The sequence below is a fragment of the Eulemur rufifrons genome, chromosome 18 (genome assembly GCF_041146395.1).
Source record: "Eulemur rufifrons isolate Redbay chromosome 18, OSU_ERuf_1, whole genome shotgun sequence".
Lineage (NCBI taxonomy): Eukaryota > Metazoa > Chordata > Mammalia > Primates > Lemuridae > Eulemur > Eulemur rufifrons.
Window position 1 is genome coordinate 40,847,728 of NC_091000.1, and position 13,972 is coordinate 40,861,699.

The 13,972-nt window shown below is 34.5% G+C and overlaps 1 protein-coding gene across 4 annotated transcripts in view; it reads left to right on the forward strand.

Annotated features, from left to right (window-relative positions):
• The window catches only part of GRIA2 (glutamate ionotropic receptor AMPA type subunit 2), a 139,255-nt gene that overhangs the window by 71,388 nt on the left and 53,895 nt on the right, over window positions 1-13,972 (forward strand). For all 4 annotated transcript variants that reach the window (XM_069493535.1, XM_069493536.1, XM_069493532.1 and 1 more), the window contains exons 3-4: window positions 4,474-4,713; window positions 13,075-13,271. In XM_069493535.1, coding sequence (XP_069349636.1) covers window positions 4,474-4,713; window positions 13,075-13,271 — 437 coding nt within the window. The remainder of the gene's footprint in view (window positions 1-4,473; window positions 4,714-13,074; window positions 13,272-13,972) is intronic.

A 13,972-nucleotide genomic window follows, 5' to 3' on the forward strand; every position in this document is an offset into this window, starting at 1 on the left:
GACAATGAATAATTTCATTCCTAATCAAGTGAGGAGTAATTCCAAAGTACTGCAGCTAATTTTCTTGTATAATGTGTGGATAGGCTCACGTATCCACACTAAATTGAGGGGAGCATCAGGATTAGAAGGAAACCATGCTGGGTGCACTGGCTCACGGCTGTAATCCTAGCACTCTGGGAGGCCAAGGCAGGAGGATCCCGTGAGGCCAGGAGTTTGAGACCAGCCTGAGCAAGAGAGAGAGCCTGTCTCTACCAAAAATAGAAAAAATTAGCTCAGCATGGTGGCATGCACCTGTGGTCCCAGCTACTCTGGAGGCTGAGGCAGGAGGATCGCTTGAGCCCAAAAGTTTGAGGTTGCAGTGAGTTATGATGACACCGCTGCACTCTACTCAGGGTAACAGAGTGAGACTCTGTCTCAAAGAAAAAAAAAAAAGGCAAACATTGGGTATCTGGGGATGGAGTATTAGAAGCATAGCACAAGTTTTTCATCTTCGTATGGTTACTGCAAACTGGGAAAGCAAAGTACCTTAGCTCAGGTCAGCATTCTGACTGATTCCTTGTTGTAAATCTCAATGACATCCTTATCATGCTTCGAAACAGGTAAAGTGACAGACCTAAGGTAAGGAGAGGGAAATGAGCACTGTTGACCACGTGTCTGTTAATTGCATGCATAGTAAGGGGACATTAAGGGAAAAATATCCAGAAAAATAGAGAATATAGGTCAATAGACAACTGCATATATGCCATGAAGAGAGAAAATATAAGAGAAGGGGGATGAGGAAGACCTAGCATAGTCAGGAGACAAAGGCCATTGTTGTAAAAGTATGTTAACTGGGGAATTAGCTGAATTGCCTGGAAAAAAAAAAAAAAAAAAAGGAGGCTTCTGCGTTTGGTGAACTGTAATTTCTTATGAAGTTTTGTACAGCTTATGCTTGTTGTTGGGCCAAAGCCAGTGTTTCCAGATGGCCACAATAACTGGGAGGTCCCTTGACAACTCACTCCAGAGCCTAAAACAAATGGAAAATGAAAGGTATGGCTTTAAGATTGTCTATGTATCCAAACAGTGGCATTCTTTATCAAGCATTCTGCTGATGCTATGACTGCTGTTGCCACCACAGAAGCTATTTCACTTAAGATGAGAAGAGGTCTCATTAATAAATCATATTGCATGATATTCCTCTGGTATCTGGATGACAGGCCAACACTTTGCAGGAAATGAAATAAAATAGATCCAGAGAAAACTTTATAGCAATTCTCCCTTTTCAGATGTCATTGGGAATCATCAATTTCTGAACAAATTGAAGATTTAAGATATACATGTTAGTACACATATATTTATGTATAAAATAAGAACTCGCTCCAGAGTTTGCCTAGAAGGGTTTTCACAATGAAAGGTCTTTTTCATTTATGTGAAGAATGGGCATAGTCATCAAAGACATTACAGGTTATTTTCAACTTCTGTACTCAGACAAGAACATAAAGTATATACATGAATAAAAGACAGTAATCTCATCTTTGCATTATGTCAAGGTAGGAAATAAATTGTAATGAAATATAATACATTTAGTTGCTTTCTTTTTTTTTTTTTTTTTTTTTTTTTTGAGACAGAGTCTCACTCTGTTGCCCAGGCTAGAGTGAGTGCCGTGGCGTCAGCCTAGCTCACAGCAACCTCAAACTCCTGAGCTCAAGCGATCCTCCTGTCTCAGCCTCCCGAGTAGCTGGGACTACAGGCATGCACCACCATGCCCGGCTAATTTTTTTTATATATATTTTTAGCTGTCCATATAATTTCTTTCTATTTTTAGTAGAGGTGGGGTCTCGCTCTTGCTCAGGCTGGTCTCGAACTCCTGAGCTCAAACGATCCGCCCACCTCGGCCTCCCAGAGTGCTAGGATTACAGGCGTGAGCCACCGCGCCCGGCCATTTAGTTGCTTTCTGAGATAGTTCAGTCTGCTCTGAAGAAGGTTGGTAATAAAGGAGATGTCAATTGATATATGACACAGATATAACCTAGAAATTTCAGAAAATACATTATGTTAGAAAGACAGAAGTGAGTTGAATGTCAGGGATTATTTAAAGACAAATGGCAATCTCTGACAAATAAGTGCCACTTAAAGAAGTAAGCATCTTGCTTTCCTTTCAATTCATATTATGCAGCAGTTTTAAAATATTGTCTATTATTTATTGATTGAAATTGGCTATTATTAATAGAATCTGCACACATTATATTGATAGAAACACTCATATTCATGAAACAAATCTATTTTTATAGACCATTTATTTTTGTGAAGGAAATGAAATAAGATAATATTGGTCTTATCTTTCAAATTTGGTTAATTAATTTAAAAGGATGCTTGATATCATGTTCCGGGTTGTCATGTAATGTTGCTGGATGGCTGATTTCCATTCATGGATTGAAATGACTCCTGAAATTGAAAAATTTCAGGTCTTTATTCATTTTTTATTTATTTTTTGATGGATGAGTAGGTATAATTTTTATTTTATTTTATTTTTTATATTTAAAAAACTTTTTAGATTTAGGTGGTACAAATGCAATTTTGTTACATGGATATGGCGTATAGTAGTGAATTTGGGGCTTACAGTGTAACCATCATCCAAACTGTGTATGTTATGCCCACTTAAGCATTTTTTAATTCTACAGCCCTCTCCCACCCTCTCACACTTCCAAGTCTCCAATGTCTATTATTACACTCTATGCCCATTTGTACACATTATTTAGCTTCTACTTATGAGTGAGAACTTTATGTTTCTGGCTTATTTCACTTAAGATAATGACTTCCAGTTTGATCCATGTTGTTGCACAAGATATGATTTCATTCTTTTTATGGCTGAGTAGTATTCCATGGTGTACATATATATAGAACATTTTTTAAATCCACTCATCAGTTGATGGGCACTTAGGTTGATTCCACATATTTGCTGTTGTGAATAGTGCTGCAATAAACATGACTCCAGGTATGGACATAATGATTTATTTTCCTTTAGGTATATGCCCAGCAGTGGGAAAGCTGGTCGAATGGTGGTTCTATTTTTAGTTTGTTGAGAAATGTCAATACTTTTTGTTCATTTAAAGCCATGTTGTTGGCCTGACTAGAGGCCTTAAGCACTGCGCCTTGCATGGTTTCTCCAGAGCATTGCAGGGGATCAGTCTTGGACAAAGTAACCCCTACTTCTCAAAGAGATATTATCACATTTATGTTTCAAAACAGCGTTCTGATTATATTGTGGAGAATTGAATGGAAGGGGCATAAGCAGAAGAGGGAGACCAGTTGGATAGGTATCCCATAATCAAGTACGTAAAAGCAGTATTACCCATTAGTTAAGAGCATAGATTCTGAGTGCCTACATTTGAATGCAACATCTATCACTTACCAGCTGTGTAACTTGTTTAAGTCACTTAATCAGTCTATGCATCAATTTTCCTATCAGTAATTGGGAAACAATAATAATTCCTACCTCAAGGGCTATCATAAGAAAGAAATGAGTTAATGTACCACAGAACATGCTGAAGTACAAGGCAGGCAAAATGCTAAGTATATGCTGTTAGCGAACTAGTATGCTGGAATGGGTAGAAAAATGAGTGGATCACATTTGAGTGTATTCATGTATTATAATCAGCATGACTCAGTGATGGACTGACTTTGGGGGAGGGCATGAGGGATGGTAGTGTCATATGTCATTCACTGAAATGGAAATACCACAAAAGGACAAGGGCTTGTGGGAGTGATGGGGACTTTCAAATACAATAATATTATTTTGTGAAAAATGATAACCCTTAGCCAAAATATTTTGGTAATATTCTTTGTTTTATATGTAGTGGAACATCTGGGGTAAGTTAGGTCAATCCATTGAAAAGATTAAAATTAGGAGTTCTTTATTTAATTGCTAACTGGACTGAGTGACACAAGATGAGAACTGTCCCTTTCCAGAGACATGTCTCTCTATGTATGACGTGAGTCTGGCATCTATCTTCTCTTAAAGAAGTTTGGTCAGCATTAGAACTCTTTGGAAGCACACTGACCTAACATAAAAGCATCATAAGTACAATAAAGATTTTTAAAGGAACCAGATTACATAGGGGATGAGCTATTATGAATGTATATAAATCTCAGGTGACACAATTTGCTTTTATAACTAATGGTTTTTACCTTCACATTTTTATATCTGTCTTAAAATATGTTTATACTTACGTAGCTTGTTAAACAATAATGTATGTATTATCTTGTAGCCAGAATTACTACCCTTTATGCTTTATAATTCTTTGAATTCCTCCAATAGAGTGCTAAGTAACTTAGTGCCATAAATTTTGATGGATCATTAAAATAAACTCAATATTTCTTTCAATATGTTAATGATTTTGTATTTTATATGAAAGGACATTAGGTTTCAGGCAGCTCCTTATGACTGAATGCCAATTTCAATGATTTATCTTTTCTATTTCCCCATTCTTCTAGTCTGCTCCCAGTTTTCAAGAGGAGTCTACGCCATTTTTGGATTTTATGACAAGAAGTCTGTAAATACCATCACCTCATTTTGTGGAACACTCCATGTCTCCTTCATCACTCCCAGCTTCCCAACAGATGGCACACATCCGTTTGTCATTCAGATGAGACCCGACCTCAAAGGCGCGCTCCTTAGCTTGATTGAATACTATCAATGGGACAAGTTTGCATACCTTTATGACAGTGACAGAGGTAGGTGACAGTATCTCATCTCTTTGTAATGAGGCAAATTCAGTGCCTATACTTGACACTTATATGTGATGTTGTAGAGCCATAAAGGTGTATGAAAGCTCAAAGACCACTTGGTTTAATTTTTCTGTGTGAATGAATATGTAATTTGAAACCTGGGAAACAAATTTAGAGTAAAACAACAAAAGCTGTGGAGGTACAATTTACAGAGATACACTGTATCGACTCAATGACCAAATATTCATTTGTTAAATAAAAAGCAGTTTCTGGCATAAGCAGCTAAGACTATATTACTAGACCAAGGTGAATGAAATGGCTTTTATAGTGATATATAGTTATTAAATACTGTTGCATGCAAAAGTTTTATCAGGCACGTAGCATTATTCTCATTCAGGCTTTAAAATAAGATCCCTGAATCTCAGAGATGTTAAATGATTTTCTCACGTGTGATGTAGTCTGAACACAGGTCTGTGATAATAGACTCGTGCTTTTTACACAATTCCACATGATTGTGTAAGATGGAATATTTTTTATTATGGTGCCAGTGTTGACTCATTATACTGAAGTGCATGGGGGGAAGTAAATTTCTTGTTTCCCATATCCCTTGTTAGGAAGTGCGGTATTAGCAGACCCACTTGATTTGCATGTTATAGATTCCTGGATATTCTTAACCATTCCTGGGTCCATGATTGTGTGTCAGTGGGTTTGTGTACCTGCTAGCTTGTATGCAACATGTGTGTGTATGTTCATATGTATGTTTTTCTAGAGAGGGGTCTATAATTAAAATCAGAAGGCTTAAGAACCACTATTGTCAGAGTGTCTCCTAAGTAACACCATGCACTCCCTTCAGCAGCTTTCTTCTTGGAATATGTGAAGGTTTCAATGAAATCCGGAAGCCTCTTTCCACCAAGATAGGGCACCTTGTTAACCCACAAGGGCAGACAAGAAGAGAGCCAGACGTCGGTCAATTCTCCATTGATCAGTTTGGAGTCATTTGCTGCAGCAAGCCCGAGTCAGAGGTGCTCAAGCTAGGTGTCTGATTCTCTGCCTTGTCCTCCTAGTCCTGCAAATGAGAACACTCGGTGCAAAAGCTGGTCAGCACTATATAAGCTGAAAAAAAGGCTATGTCAAGAATTATTTCCCCCTGCTCTGAGAAGGGAGTACTTTGCTATTCCCATAGGGAATAAAAAACTAAAACAGAGAATCATTTAGAGTAGATACGGATTTCAATGTGCTGGATGATTCTGAAGCATACTTCTTATTAGTGTGATAAAAGGGCTTATAAAACCAAGCTTATTAAATTATTTTTAGTTTTTCCTTTTGTTCTAAGTCCTTTAAGTATTTGTTGTTGTTAAAACTAGTCTGAAATCTGGGCATATTCTTAATACCTCTTTCACCCATGTGTCCTGTTGATGTGATTTCTACTGTCTCAGTATATTTCATCTCTAGACACTCTTCATTTCCATCGTCATCGCCTGAGGCCAAGCCACCGTCGTGTGTTCAGTCCTTCGTCTCTCCAGTTTCACACTTGTCCCTCTTTAACCCATTTAGCACAAAGGAGTCAGAATTATTACTTTTTAAAATGTCTTCCTTGACTGCATCACTCTTTGCTTAAAACGCTTCAATGACTTCTTGGTATAATAAGGATAAAACTGAAAATCCTTAGCAGTCTTGTAGTATCTGATTTCCACTCAACTCTCCAGTGCATTCTGCTGTCTCGCTCACTCACTGGAGCCAGACCCATGTGACCTTGTCTCACTTTCTCAGATGCACCAAACTCTTTCACTTCAAATCTCTGCACATATCTTTAATTTTTCCCCCTCGTTGATGACTGGATTCATATCTCATTTCCTCGGAGATACCTCTTATGCTGTTGTTCTTTTTTCAAAGCAATCTCTTCTTTTCCTTCATCGGATGTATCACAATTGATAATTAATAGTAGTGTTCATTCTGTCACTCAAGCACTGCCTGTTGAGCCCCTACTATATTCCAGGCACTGTTTTAGTCACACTGGATAACCATTATGTTTTTTAATTTATTTTTTAAATTATATATTTATTTATTTTATTTAAGGTCGGGCTATGAGCTCTGGGGAGGCAGTGCCCAGGCATTACTCAGCACACTGGGTGTGCGGCTCTTAACTTCATACCCAGGGCTTCAGATAGAGCTAGAAACAGAACTGATGTTCAGCAGCGTTAATAAAAAAATGAGTTAAACATCTGTGTACAGTATTTTAAGTTTGAGATGATTGTAGAAGCTGAATTTTGCTTGCAAAGTGGAAGGCTCAGAAGATGAGTTCTCCTCACTGCTTGACAAGGTGGAAGATGACATTTTTAGTTTAAGAACATATTTTACCCTCATCTTCATCCTCACTATTCATCTCTGTAGTTGAAACTGAGCTTTTGAGAAAATTCAAAAGGACAACAGCTAACATAAATAAAAAAGGAGAAACTCCAGTATTTGAAGAGACAAAGTCAGAAAGACAAGCTCTGAGGAATTATCAGGTGAAGATGGATGGACTTATATACTTGTGAAAAGAATCTGGAACATTTTTAAATGATTTTATTAGTACTTTGAAAATATTAAATAGAATTGAAGTGATGAGATAATCTCCAATTATGAAATTATACAAATTGATTTGAGTTCAAGTGCATCTGTTGAGAGAAGAACATTAGAGTGATAATTAATTATATATTAAAGCTTGAATGAAGTTATGGATACATTCTCAAGGTGTTATCAAGTAGCTGTTGATGTTTTAATGTGAAAAGTATTATACTGGCCTTTCATCTGAAACTATTTTCAGAGATAAATGGTGTAAGACTTGCAAAATGCTGGCAAAAGACTTGACCTGTGAGTAATATTTTAATTGGCTCATGGAAATGGAATTTTTGCTATCTGATTTTTTTCTTATTAGTGACTTAATTTTTATGGCTTTGCCATCATATTACATTTTATAATGTTCATCTATGCATTCAGCGTGTGAATTGGTTTCTTTCCTTTGTTCATTAACCCATTTCTCTCATGCTTCTAGTAGGCAGCACCTTACTTTAGGGTCACATGATTTGGAGAATGTATCTATGTTCTCTTCATCCATATTAACCGTACTTTAGAAAATAGATTCTACAGTTTCATCTCTCTACTTGTATACCTACATGCCTCAATTTCAAACTATATGGTCTGTTCTCGATGTGGCATTCTCTCCACCTTTTGGTTTATATGATTTTATTCAGGTTCTAATAATCTTTGCTTTTCTGAACATCTAAGTCAGGTAAACATACTGTTAAATTTTAATGTCTAAATAGGTCAGTGAATGTTCTTTTGAATAGCATAGGGTCCATGCATGAAAATGGTCCCTCAACGTTCTGCCCTGATTATGAAATAGATGAAAAAGGTTTAAAATTGTTCTATGCTGCTTCATTGCACTACCCTTAACTGAGACTGAACTGAAACCATTCCTGCTTCCTGACTATCCATCCCAATGCTGAGCAACAACTAAAGAGACCATATGGCAATTCTAAACCACGGAGGACATGGATGCATGTATAGAAAGGTCTCTGTGTAGAAACAGCTTTGACTAATCTAAGTTTACTGGTGAAAGGAGAGCTGAAACTCTGCATCTGGTGCCAGATGACCTTTTAGTTTATTGGTGTCTTCTCTTTACCCAGGCCGTGTGGCAGCAGCCCGGCTCTCCTTGATGACCCAATGCCCTTCCTAAAAGCTGTATATCATTACTCTTCAGAGAGTAGGTAGCTAGAACTACAAATATTTTTAACTATAGAGTAATGGGGCTACTTATGTCAATGCGTTAAATATTGTAGTTTTATCTTTGGATATGTATGTAGTAAATATGAAACAGGGCTTAATCAAAATTAGCTTTTTATTTCTTGGTTCAATGTCGACATGGTAAGGTAATACATTTCTATATATAGTAGGTAAAAACAGAACTAATGTTTTACATCTTTATGTCTTGGTTTTAATTTTGAGAAATATTATTTGCCCCCCAAAGGGAAGGCACTTTGAGTTCACTTCCAAGAAAACATCATGCAAAGAACAAAAATGCTTCCAAATTATAATGTTGTCTTGATATGCCTGAGAAAGCTGATGAGGGAAATATTTGTTAATCTAATCTGGCCTAGATATGCTGCCATGATTTAGTGATCATAAATACTAATTTCTATGCCTGAAAGAATGAATAAAGGCAGTGAATCTTAAATTATACAAAGAAAATATTTTTAAGAAAAAGATATGATCTGAATGAAATATATCTTTTGGCAGTAATAGGTTTTAATTTCATCCTTTCATGTGCAAACTAATAGACTTCACCTAATAATGATGGTAAAGAGAGCTGATGGCTTTGCTATAACCCTCTCACAGTATTATTAACACTAGGTCAAGATGAGACTATCACCCACTCTTAGTAATACTTTGAGATAATTTTATTATTAATAATAGAAAATTGTCATATTATGAATAGGTTATATAGCTATAGCCAATTGGTAACAATAGGCACATGATGAAGTAATGTAGTTTAACAGTATTTTAATCTAACCATTCTTTATTTTATCCAAATGCCTAAGAATTCAGTAGAGTTTGGAACTGAATTTTAGACTTTTATAATATTGACTTTTTTTAAAGAAGCACTATAATTTAAATATATTTATTAGGAGGAATAATTAATTTTCCAGATTTTTTTCTATTTTTAGATGAACAACTGTGTCTTGATAGCTTAATTCATTCTAAGTAATAAATTCTCTGCTATAGAAATTCAAATATCTTGATATAGTAATATGGATATTAGAGTTGAATGACTACTATTTACTAATAGCTATAAATAAACCAATATTTATACAGAACTCCCATTGTCCATAAAAGTTTATATTCTGAATTAAGGGATGAATGTATTTATAAATATATTTCTGTGCTAGTTGATGTGGAAGGGAAAAAGATGGATCTTAAGTAATACCTTCTCCCCTAATTAGAATATGGTACCAAGAAACCAATAATTTGTGTTATGTTTGAAGAGTTTAAGTTCACCTTCTTAGTTATACATTTTCAGTAATTTTTAAATTTGAAAACGATCTATTAACTATAAAATAATCAAACTGAATACAAAACTTTTAGTTGGATAAATGGAGAAATCAAGTTGAAAGAGACATTGAGATGGTCAGCTACTATTACTGAAACAATCTAAGAAAATGGATTATTAAGCTTAGGACACAAGTCTTTTCAAATTAAGAGTCAGATAAAGCCATGGTTTGTGAATTACTTCTGGATATCCTTAGGAGGTGATTTAATGGCATTTAGTGTCTTCTGACTCAACTAAATCAATCAAGTCTGATATAGCACTATTTGAGCAGTTTGGTTTCTCAATAAAGAGATGTAATTTTTGTTAAGTTCCACAGCTTACAAAATATTAATCCTGAGAGCTTTTATAACTGAGAATCCACACCAACTATAAGTTACTTTTGACACACGGAATGAATGCATTTGAAAGTCAGCCATTTCTTTAAGTGCATTCTTATTGATTTTATGCATCATCTCCATATTTTTTGACAAGGTGCCAACAAATTTGAGGTTTAAAGTTACTACTTGATGAAATCCATTTAGAAATTCTCATTTACATTTAAATTTCTTGGACTATATGTCGAAAGTTAGCACAGAGTATCAAGAGTATCACTATGAAATTTTTAGCATGTGATAAAATTCATAATTAAATAAAAACAAAATGCAATAACTTACTGCAGAGAATAGGGGAAGCTTGCTGATAATTGCTGTCTGATAATATGTGGATAGCACAGACAGCATCATCTGTCCATATAATATCCTTAAGGAGGTGGCAAGGAAGAGTTCTACAATGATTGGAAATGTGGGAAAGTAGGAACTAGAAAATGGAAGAGGGTTAGACATTTAGATATTTTTTTCTATTTGGAGGAAAAAAACTGGGTAGACTTAATAGCTGTTTTCAAGTCCATTGGTAGCTGTTGAATTGATCCTGATGACCAGCTGTGTGTGTTCTATCTCTACTGATGATGAAAAACAGGAAAGGAACTTGAATTGTAGCATGGAAAGATTTAATTTACCTATAGTGAACGGAAATCACAGGCAATCCTTGATGGGTTTTAAAGTTTTACCATTGAAAGTTTACATTAAAAGTTTTCAAAAGTGGCACATGGTCTCCTTAAACTATCCTTTTAGAAATTGATGTTTATTTATATCTTTTGATTGAAGACTGGATGGAGAAGACGAATTTTGTTGTTTTGCCGTAAAAAATTACTTTAACTTCAGTGTATGGTTCAATCTTCCATTCCAAAATGAATTATTTTTGATGTACAATATGAAATATTTTAAATAACAAAATAGAATAATATGAAGACTCTCAAGAACTCTTAACCCAGTTTTATTAATGATTACTATATGTGCAATTTTGTTTTATCTATACCCCTCTTTTCCCTGCAATTACTTAGAAGCAGATATCAAACATCAAGTTATTTCCTCTGTGACATTTCAGTATTTATTTGGAAAAAATAATTATTTTATTTTAAACATAACCACAAAATAAGTATCATACCTAAACAATAACAATAATTCATTAATATTATCTTTTTTCTCCTGTTTGTTTGAAGTAGAATAAAAATGAGTTCCACATATTACAATTGGTTAATATATCTTTTAAAATGTAATGTTGAGTTTTTCACAGTCTAGATTTTGATGATTGCAACACTGTGGTGCTTGACATATTATTCTATGCCATATATTCCCTATAAATCGGTAGTTACATTTGGAATCTTGATGAGATTCAAATTTATATTTTTGGCATAAATTCTTCATAGGTGGTGCTGAATGTTATCATTTGGAGTTGTGTATCTCTGTTATCTCTCTTTTTGTGTCATGACCAGTAGTTGATGATTATTGCTGTGATTCATTAATTCAGTAGATGTTACAAATTGATGATAATTTAAAATCTACACTCATTCATCATGTATTAGATGGAGTATTTCCAAAAAGAAAGACCATTTTTTAATTCCTTAGTACGCTGAGTATAGTTCCTACAGGAAAGGCAGGAAAATGATTGTTTTATTTAATTATTTACCAGCTTTCAAATTAATTGGCTCCTTAGCATACATCAAAGGGAAGCAAATTTTTTAAAAAAAATAATAATCTCATGGATTTAAGATATTTTATGTATGTAAGTCTTTTGCAGTTATTAATGTCATTGCTATTCAAATTGTCCCATCTTTATTTAAAAAGATCCTCTTCAAATTGGCTCTTATGTTTTTTGATATAAAGCTGAAGGTTTTGGAAAGATTCCTTGCTTTCTGGTGAATCTCACATGGATAAAAAGGCACAAATATGCATTTGAGAAAGATGCCGGCCTTTCTGGAATTAGTAGGATGATATGATAAGTTCTGAATTCTTTCTGGAGCCTTAATTTAGTGTTGTTCTTTAAGTTATTAATATAAATGATGAATTTGGTTTGGCTATGAATAGTTGAATTGATGGAAAAGACAACTTTATGCACTGTTTTTCCAAGTGCTAAATTGAATATTTAACTTTTTAGGAAATAAATATCCTAGTTGTTGTTCATATCAGTCCTAAATATGAGATCATATATGGACAATTAAAAATAATAAAATTCTTTTATGTCATATGATGCTATAAGCAAAGTTACTAACAGTAAAATGGTCTTGCATTTAGGAAGTGAAATAAATCTGTGTTAAGAGAACTAACTGTCACCATCTGGTTAATAGACGAACACTTTAATCTCTATGGGATCATTCCCAATAACAAAAAATGATATAATGTAAGGCCACAGAAGAAGAAACATGAAACAAAACTCCTGGCTAGAAATCAGTAGGAGAAAATTTAGCAGCCTCATAGAGATTATTGGCTCTTATACTGACACAGGCTCACAAGGATTCATCTCAATGAAAATGCACCTAGCTTCTTCAGGATATTAACATCAAATGATAGACTATCATGTATGACTAAACAATTTTTCCCATTCTATAACAGTAAGAAATTTTTGTGATGTCTTTTGATTTCACTTAAACCAGAAGTATTAAAAACATTACACTTTTGTAATATCCAAGAGACGACAGCTGAGAGGGTTGAAAGAAAGGGATACTATTTCCTTCAATGACTCCTTTGGTCAGAACAATAGAATTTAAGTAATGAGTTTTTGATGTGAAGCGGACATAAGTAGATGTTGATAAAGATCATAGCTGTAGCTTTTTATGAGGAGTCAACATTCCCTTAGTTGTACAAATATATCATGCTCAAAAATATATTCACTGGCAATTTCATAACACAATTCTAAGTTATTCAAGTATCTTTATCAGTCATCATTTCTCTTTGCCTTCCTAGGCTTATCAACACTGCAAGCTGTGCTGGATTCTGCTGCTGAAAAGAAATGGCAAGTGACTGCTATCAATGTGGGAAACATTAACAATGACAAGAAAGATGAGACCTACCGATCACTTTTTCAAGATCTGGAGTTAAAAAAGGAACGGCGTGTGATTCTGGACTGTGAACGGGATAAAGTAAATGACATTGTAGACCAGGTTTGCTACTCTCTGTTTTCTAATAGCACCAAATATAGAATATGCATGCCATGTCAGCATTTGCGATGAGTATTTGTGTAAGATGCTTGAACAGCAGTTTTTACTCTATGGTTTATATAGGATGCAGCAAAGATCATCAATTAAATTACCACTGGCTTCAGTTAGTAAGAGCAGATGTTTGTCAATAATGCCGACACATCATATTAATCATCAAGTAAATTAAATATATAATTCTTGACTCATGCTTTACATGGCAAGTTTTGCTCTAAACTTTGATATTTTGAAATGGAAATTTTCTTTTCTTTTCTTTTTTATTTCAGAATATTATGGGGGTACAAAAGTTGTGGTTACATGAATTGCTTTTCAAAATGGAGTTTTTAAATTTAATTCTGATGAACTTTTTAGAGTTAAAGAAATAGACATATAATAAGTCAAAATAAGTCTGAGTTCTAAGGGAAAAGTGAGTAATTCATGAATTTTTTGGTGATACCTAGATCATTTCAAACATAAGAGTACAATATGTTGCACTAAGCCTATATTATTGTATAAATGGATCTAAGTCTTCAGAAAAAGCATATATTTATTTCTGAAAAATGTAATTATTTTCTTCTACTAGGGGATTTGTTTCCATATAAAAAGCATTAACCTGTGAAATTAAGATATGTAGGAAAGATCCCCCACACTCAGGCTGTGTTCAATAT